Below are 9,203 nucleotides of genomic sequence, written 5' to 3'. Positions count from 1 at the left end.
CGTCTCAGTGCAAAAGAGGCGTCACTACAGACCCTTGTTCAATTCCAGGCTGTATCACAACCGGTTGTGATTGGGAGTCCCATAGGGCGGCGCACAATTTGCCCAGTGTCCTCCGGGTTTGGGTTTGGCCAGTGTCATTGTAAATAAGACTTTGTTCTTAACTGACTTGCCTAGTTAAATAAAGATAAAATAATGTAGCCAAGCAGTGAACCACTGTTGTTTGACATCAGTGACACCCTGTGTAAAGCTATGGCATTGCAAGCCACATCCAAACTAGTGAAGAATAAATCTCACCACGGCACGTCTTGAAAACACATCTTTACTGCGTTTTTAAAGTAGTACAGACATTTTGACATCTTAGCCCACAGTGTTGGGCTTGAGAGATGGAGAATAACCAAAAATTCAAGACTTGTATCTTCCGGGTAGCTGCCCAAGTGGACAGTTTTGGTTGGTTAGTGTTGGTTGTACTGTTTCTGTTAAAAAGGTAAAAGAGTTCAGGTGATGGGGTTGCCATGGTTATGTCATCGCCAGCGTCCCAGCGCTGCTCTCCAGTAATGCCCATCGCCATCCCATATTTCCACACCTCTAGAGAAGACCCACACCTGTTACCAGGTGCACTAGGCTCCAACCTGGTTGAACCCCCCTCTCACCCCGACCTCCAGGCCCCTCCATAAGGCCCTCTTCCCTGGCTGATGGGGCCCCAGATGGAGAAGCCCATCAGGACAGGTTGTCAATGTTGGCCAGGAAGCGCTGGGCCCACCACTCATCCAGATCGATGGGAACAAAGTCTGGGGACGGGGAAAAGAAGAGAGTTAGAGGAGGCCTCAAACATTGGTTATGGTGTGGCAGCATTAACAAGTGGACCTCAACTTTTTGTAGTGTGATGATGTGAACAAAGATTAGAAGCACATTATTGGAACTGGTCAAACATAGATGGTGACTATATTTTAAACTAAAGTAAGAATTCAGAGGTGAAATGACTTAAGGTCCAATGCAGCTGTTTTTATCTCGATATTAAATCATTTCTGGGTCATAATTAAGTACTTTACTGTGACTGTTTCCAATTAGAATGGTCGAAGAGAAACAAAAATAGCTTCATAGCAAAGAGCAATTTCACAAGCAAGAATTTTGCTAGGACTGTCTGGGAGATGTCTGAGTAGGGAATGGAAAACTGAAAATGCTGTTATTGGCAGAGGTGTGGAACTCTCTTTCTTATTGGTCTATTAACTAATTTACCACCTGGTGATGTCATCAGGCAGACCAAAACAAGCAGTCTTTTCATATCATTTTCACAATTTCAACTGCACTGGGCCTTTAAGACCACGAACAGTGACAACTCAGAGGTCATATCAGAACTTTCCCAATGTTTCCCAATATGACTTTTCCAATATGACTTTCCCAGTCAATGAACTCCAATATGACTTTCCCAGTCAATGAACTCCAATATGACTTTTCCAATATGACTTTCCCAGTCAATGAACTCCAATATGACTTTCCCAGTCAATGAACTCCAATATGACTTTCCCAGTCAATGAACTCCAATATGACTTTCCCAGTCAATGAACTCCAATATGACTTTCCCAGTCAATGAACTCCAATATGACTTTCCCAGTCAATGAACTCCAATATGACTTTCCCAGTCAATGAACTCCAATATGACTTTCCCAGTCAATGAACTCCAATATGACTTTCCCAGTCAATGAAGTCCAATATGACTTTCCCAGTCAATGAACTCCAATATGACTTTCCCAGTCAATTAACTCCAATATGACTTTCCCAGTCAATGAACTCCAATATGACTTTCCCAGTCAATGAACTATGACTTTCCCAGTCAATGAACTCCAATATGACTTTCCCAGTCAATGAACTCCAATATGACTTTCCCAGTCAATGAACTCCAATATGACTTTCCCAGTCAATGAAGTCCAATATGACTTTCCCAGTCAATGAACTCCAATATGACTTTCCCAGTCAATGAACTCCAATATGACTTTCCCAGTCAATGAACTCCAATATGACTTTCCCAGTCCAATATGACTTTCCCAGTCAATGAAGTCCAATATGACTTTCCCAGTCAATGAAGTCCAATATGACTTTCCCAGTCAATGAAGTCCAATATGACTTTCCCAGTCAATGAACTCCAATATGACTTTCCCAGTCAATGAACTCCAATATGACTTTCCCAGTCAATGAACTCCAATATGACTTTCCCAGTCAATGAACTCCAATATGACTTTCCAATGAAGTCAATATGACTTTCCCAAATGAAGTCCAATATGACTTTCCCAGTCAATGAAGTCAATATGACTTTCCCAGTCAATGAAGTCCAATATGACTTTCCCAGTCAATGAAGTCCAATATGACTTTCCCAGTCAATTAACTCCAATATGACTTTCCCAGTCAATGAACTCCAATATGACTTTCCCAGTCAATGAACTCCAATATGACTTTCCCAGTCAATGAACTCCAATATGACTTTCCCAGTCAATGAACTCCAATATGACTTTCCCAGTCAATGAACTCCAATATGACTTTCCCAGTCAATGAACTCCAATATGACTTTCCCAGTCAATGAACTCCAATATGACTTTCCCAGTCAATGAACTCCAATATGACTTTCCCAGTCAATGAACTCCAATATGACTTTCCCAGTCAATGAACTCCAATATGACTTTCCCAGTCAATGAACTCCAATATGACTTTCCCAGTCAATGAACTCCAATATGACTTTCCCAGTCAATGAACTCCAATATGACTTTCCCAGTCAATGAACTCCAATATGACTTTCCCAGTCAATGAACTCCAATATGACTTTCCCAGTCAATGAACTCCAATATGACTTTCCCAGTCAATGAACTCCAATATGACTTTCCCAGTCAATGAACTCCAATATGACTTTCCCAGTCAATGAACTCCAATATGACTTTCCCAGTCAATGAACTCCAATATGACTTTCCCAGTCAATGAACTCCAATATGACTTTCCCAGTCAATGAACTCCAATATGACTTTCCCAGTCAATGAACTCCAATATGACTTTCCCAGTCAATGAACTCCAATATGACTTTTCCAATAACTCCAATGACTTTCCCAGTCAATGAACTCAATATGACTTTCCCAGTCAATGAACTCCAATATGACTTTCCCAGTCAATGAACTCCAATATGACTTTCCCAGTCAATGAACTCCAATATGACTTTCCCCAGTCAATGAACAATCTCAATATGACTTTCCCAGTCAATGAACTCCAATATGACTTTCCCAGTCAATGAACTCCAATATGACTTTCCCAGTCAATGAACTCCAATATGACTTTCCCAGTCAATGAACTCCAATATGACTTTCCCAGTCAATGAACTCCAATATGACTTTCCCAGTCAATGAACTCCAATATGACTTTCCCAGTCAATGAACTCCAATATGACTTTCCCAGTCAATGAACTCCAATATGACTTTCCCAGTCAATTAACTCCAATATGACTTTCCCAATATCACTTCCCAATGTCCCCCAATATAACTTCTGAATGTTCCCAAATATGACTTCCCAAAACACCTCTTCACATTGCTAAGAATGAAGACATGATGACTGACTCAACCCTACATCACACTGGTTTATGTGGTGGCAGTGCTGTGACAGCCCTAACACACACGCAGATGTGACCTTCTGTCCAGGTGACCAAAATAAGGTGCATCTTTCCATTGGGTGTGAAAAGCATGGGGGGTACGGACAGAGGAAGTGGTTTAGTGTCAAGGAAATGTACTGAGGGGGAGAGAATGGAGAACAGATTACAGTGAATGAGTGTTTAAGGGATGAGACTGAAGGAGGAAGGTAGACTCAGGTCAGGACTCACTCTGCAAGGCTGGGTTGGGGCTGGGGTTGGTGTCTGAATACTGCACTGGTCCCTGAGCACTGGCACTTCCTTTCTCCTCACTGGCTCCTCCCTCCTCCGCCAGCTGCACTACCTCCTGCCAGGCTGCAACAGCAACACACAGACACAACCTGGATACATGCAGCCTTCAGTAGAAATGAATGTAGGTTCCTTGGGTTTTCTTAGAAATCTATAGATTGTTCATAGACATGCTTTAGTTTAACATTGTGAATACTACCAGGAGAAACCAATAAGAAAACAATATCCAAATACTACCAGGAGAATCAAAGAAGAAGAAAACAATATCCAAATACTACCAGGAGAAACAAAGAAGAAGAAAACAATATCATAATACTACCAGGAGAAACCAAGAAGAAAACAATATCCAAATACTACCAGGAGAAACAAAGAAGAAGAAAACAATATCATAATACTACCAGGAGAAACAAAGAAGAAGAAAACAATATCATAATACTACCAGGAGAAACAAAGAAGAAGAAAACAATATCATAATACTACCAGGAGAAACGAAGAAGAAGAAAACAATATCATAATACTACCAGGAGAAACAAAGAAGAAGAAAACAATATCATAATACTACCAGGAGAAACAAAGAAGAAGAAAACAATATGAAAGCAGACAGTCATATAGTTGAAATTGGTAAACATAAAATGGGGGTAAACTCACCCTAAGAGTCAGTCAGGTTAAAACATTTTGCAGCTTAAAAGGTGTAAAAAGGAAATAACCTTTGAACAAAAGTAGTCCTGCCACATCACACCCACAGTGTAAGGTCCAGTAGGGTGAATTTTACAAAGCATGCCGCATTTTAAAGTACATTTTAAATAACGCACTCTGTCATGTGGATTTATGAGTGTTCAGTCCACTGGCACTAATGACCAATATTATCTCACTAGTCTAAATGTTTCAAGTACTAATGTAAAAAATCATAAGTCAAAATGAACCCCTATTGGGGAATGAATGACTGCATAAATGAATGAATGATGAAGGCAAGTTTGAATGACTATCATTTGAATTAAACATGCTCATAGTGAAGGTAAGTTTGAATTACTATCATTTGAATTAAACATGCTCATAGTGAAGGTAAGTTTGAATGACTATCATTTGAATTAAACATGCTCATAGTGAAGGTAAGTTTGAATTACTATCATTTGAATTAAACATGCTCATAGTGAAGGTAAGTTTGAATGACTATCATTTGAATTAAACATGCTCATAGTGAAGGTAAGTTTGAATGACTATCATTTGAATTAAACATGCTCATAGTGAAGGTAAGATGGAGCCACCATGTTAATGATCCAGTCCTGTCACATCTATGATAGGCACCTTTCACCATATGGACCTTCACATGACTTACAAGTGTTGAACCAACATATTGTTGTATAACGTTACAAGTAACTAACTGTAGTGGCCTAAAATGTGTATTTACTGGTTAATGATCCTATAAAACTTGTTGCAGGCCTCCTTTCTAGAACCTCTCTGTAGAAAGCCTAGTAAGAGCAGGGCCTCCTTTCTAGAACCTCTCTGTAGAAAGCCTAGTAAGAGCAGGGCCTCCTTTCTAGAACCTCTCTGTAGAAAGCCTAGTAAGAGCAGGGCCTACTTTCTAGAACCTCTCTGTAGAAAGCCTAGTAAGAGCAGGGCCTCCTTTCTAGAACCTCTCTGTAGAAAGCCTAGTAAGAGCAGGGCCTCCTTTCTAGAACCTCTCTGTAGAAAGCCTAGTAAGAGCAGGGCCTCCTTTCTAGAACCTCTCTGTAGAAAGCCTAGTAAGAGCAGGGCCTCCTTTCTAGAACCTCTCTGTAGAAAGCCTAGTAAGAGCAGGGCCTCCTTTCTAGAACCTCTCTGTAGAAAGCCTAGTAAGAGCAGGGCCTCCTTTCTAGAACCTCTCTGTAGAAAGCCTAGTAAGAGCAGGGCCTCCTTTCTAGAACCTCTCTGTAGAAAGCCTAGTAAGAGCAGGGCCTCCTTTCTAGAACCTCTCTGTAGAAAGCCTAGTAAGAGCAGGGCCTCCTTTCTAGAACCTCTCTGTAGAAAGCCTAGTAAGAGCAGGGCCTCCTTTCTAGAACCTCTCTGTAGAAAGCCTAGTAAGAGCAGGGCCTACTTTTTGTCCTTGTCCACTCTGACCAAGGTTACGTAGTTAATGTGCTGTCATTGCAAACGTTCAGTAGGAACGACCTCGTGTGTCACATGGGCAAGGGAGGAATGACTTAACAAGTTACACATGCTGTTTGGCTGGGTAGGTTAGGGTTAATGTTGAAATACAGTCATTGAGCTTACTGTGTAGAGCTCCACTTAGGCACAGAAAAATACCTGTGTCTTCATTCAATTACACTGCAGATTCACGCAGTGATTATCAACACATATTTCTAGAAGCCATTGTGTACTACCTTCATTTGGGGCAGAGTAGATCATTTACACACAGACGGACAGATGGACGGACAGACAGACAGACGGACAGATGGGACGGAAAGACGGCAGGCTGGCAGAGGGCTTCAATTTGGGTGTGAGGGTAGTGGAATTCCAGCCAGCTGTGCCTGCTATCACTGGTATCAGTGTCAGTGCAGCTGTGATGCTGAGCCTGGGAGGGGAGACTAACTCCTTGTCCAACCCTGACCCTCACCCTGCCTGTAGTTGGGTGGGAGAACACTGGGAGGGAGTGGTAGAGGAGAGGTCCTACTGTCACCTGTAAAGGGACACTAGACAGAAAGGAGATGATTTGGACACTACTCAGACTGTAGATGAGGTGAATAATAATAGTATGGTAATATTATGTTTACCATGGCCCACATTCATGTTGACTGAGAACATGGCTGACCATGTTGAAAGAGAAACACACATTCTTTGTACAGTGGGTTGTAAGGGCAAGATCAGATCCCAGAGGCCCATTGTCCATAGAAGTCCTGTCACAACCATATTAAGTGTACTCGTGGGTGTACGGTCAAAGTCAAATTGCCAAGGTTTGAGGGGCTTGGTCCATTCTATAAATTGTATTTCTATGGTCTCTCACTCCTTTACCTTCATAGATAAACTTGACATTCTCCTGGTGTGCAGAAGTGAAGCCCTCCTTGGGCTGGAGGTCCACCTGTAGAAGAGCTGCTGGGGTGTGGTGGTACTTCTTCCCATTCAGGCGGTTAAACACTATCTTGGGTGCAGGAGAGCTGCACGACAAAAAAAAGATGGACTTAAACATTAAAAAGTTGTTGATTTATTTTAAGTCTACACACAATATACCGATAGACCTGTAGTAAATATGACATGATGAAATGTTCTCCAAATAGAGTTTCTTAGGCATGTTTGCTGCTGTAGGGGTCATAAATTACATCTCTCCTAGGGCTCTTGCTCTCTCTCAATCATTCATTCATGACAAATGAATGAAAATGTATGCTTCACTCAGAGCAAGGACCAGCTAGATAGGAAGTCATCCACCTGAACCACATCGTTCCCATACCTTCGAACACAGTACGGTTTCTATGGTGATAACGAAAGCCCACACGATAAGAATGCAGTATTTTTATTTGATTTAGTTGACCTTTATTTAACAGTATGGAGGATGCCATGATGGATATGTCGCAGATTGTACTTCTCTCTACAAATTAGTGAAATATTGCTAAAGATATGATAAACGCCTTATTGTTGATGTTTATTTGAAACGGGTTATCTTGAAACTTAGTAAACATGTGTGAGTAAACAGCAGAGAGCAGCTACCAAGCTAGCATGTTGCTCAGCTAGCATGTTGCTCAGTAGCATGTTGCTCAGCTAGCATGCACGTGTTGGGACTAGACAGTGACAACAAACGCTCTTCAGTGACCTTGCTTCCCACACACAAGGTCGTTTCACGACCCTGTTCAATGACATAAAAGCAGGTGGCTGTGGTTTGGAAAAGACCCACAACAGTGTGCCTTGTGATAGAATGTGCCCCATGGATATTAGTTTTTATAGCTAGCTTGCTACTATTACGTGCCAATACAGGCGCTCGCGCTACAACAATGTTGTAAGATGTGCATTTCTGAAACTGTAATGCTTCACGGGCTGCAGGTGAAGTTATGCCAAACATCATTACAGTACAATAATAACCGTGACACTGCCATTATATGCTAATAACACTGTTAAACCTATGTACAATGCAATAATAGTACTTACTCTGGTATAGACCAAGGCGTTTGTTTGTGCTTGAAGTCATTTATTTTGTCAATCTGCTGCGTTTGACCTCATATTAAAAAAGGGAATAGATATCAACATTGCATTGAAAAGGAAAGCGATATAAACATGTTAAGTTAACCACTGAAAACACAATGTATGTTACTGCCTCTGAATGAAGGCCATTTAATGGATTGGCATCAACATTGGCACACATGCGCAAATATACACCCGTGGCCACACTGTACATGTTAACATGTAACAAGGCATGTATATAACCTCATAATTACAATGTATCATCACTTTGATGACAGTGTGAGCGAGAGGTCACTGGCATGTTGTTACAAAAGTGTCCGAATCGGTCTCCTAGAATCCACCACACTCACCTGTTCGTCGCTGTGTAACAAGTTTGCTGGGACCTCTTGTAATTGTGTACATCATGTGCTATCAAAATCCTAGTCAACTTCAGTATGGCACTCTGAAGTGTCCTATAGACTTTCCAGGTCGGTTATGTCAGAGGCAAATTAGGTATAGGCACAGTTTATAATTTATAAAATCTTTACAATACTTCCTCTCGTGTAATTTATCGACGCTTCCACGATTAGAAAAACAGGTCGGTGTTTTTCCAGTTACATTGGGCAAATTCCGTTTCAAGATTATCTCTGCATTTCAACTACTAGAATCTTCTGCGCTTCGAACGACTGGTGGAAACTTTTGGGATAATCTACCGCGCAACAACATAACCATGAATCAAGCTCCTCTTTTTCGGTATTTAATCATTCTAGTTGAAAACGTATCTCAAAACAAACCATTATAGATTGCTACGTTTTCCTGAGGCCCTGTGGCACGAGCTGATCGCCTTGCATCCAAGTGTGTGAAGAAGTCGGTAACTTTGGTCCTTGGGGCTGTCCGAGTCAGTACAATGTCAGATCTGATTAAACATGAGCTGTCATTGAGCTGCAAAGACACTCAACCAACGCAGCGCATACATTTTGACATCGCAACACGCCTCCCTCCGTCTTTTAAAGCGACAGTGACCAACTGACTGTATGGCAGAGGACAGGTCTGAAGATACCGGGGTACAGCATTGCCGCTGTCATCAACGTTGCTTTCAGATATGAACAAAACAAGAATAAGGTGTCCCCCATCATGTATACACAGTGATCATACAATACAATCACATATC

The 9,203-nt window shown here is 41.5% G+C and overlaps 1 protein-coding gene across 1 annotated transcript; it reads right to left on the bottom strand.

Annotated features, from left to right (window-relative positions):
- Positions 1-303: 303 nt before the first annotated feature.
- LOC127930128 (MAPK regulated corepressor interacting protein 2-like) lies at positions 304-9,099 on the bottom strand. Its single transcript, XM_052519514.1, has 5 exons — positions 8,404-9,099; positions 8,021-8,087; positions 6,896-7,038; positions 3,851-3,973; positions 304-788 (listed from the first exon to the last, which is right to left on the bottom strand). Exons 1-5 carry the CDS (start codon positions 8,456-8,458, stop codon positions 718-720), a joined length of 459 nt encoding a protein of 152 aa, XP_052375474.1. The 5' UTR covers positions 8,459-9,099; the 3' UTR covers positions 304-717.
- Positions 9,100-9,203: the final 104 nt, after the last annotated feature.

Source organism: Oncorhynchus keta, chromosome 5, assembly GCF_023373465.1.
Source record: "Oncorhynchus keta strain PuntledgeMale-10-30-2019 chromosome 5, Oket_V2, whole genome shotgun sequence".
Taxonomy (NCBI): domain Eukaryota; kingdom Metazoa; phylum Chordata; class Actinopteri; order Salmoniformes; family Salmonidae; genus Oncorhynchus; species Oncorhynchus keta.
Note: the sequence above shows the minus strand (reverse complement) of the source record. Positions and strands in the feature narration are given on the sequence as shown.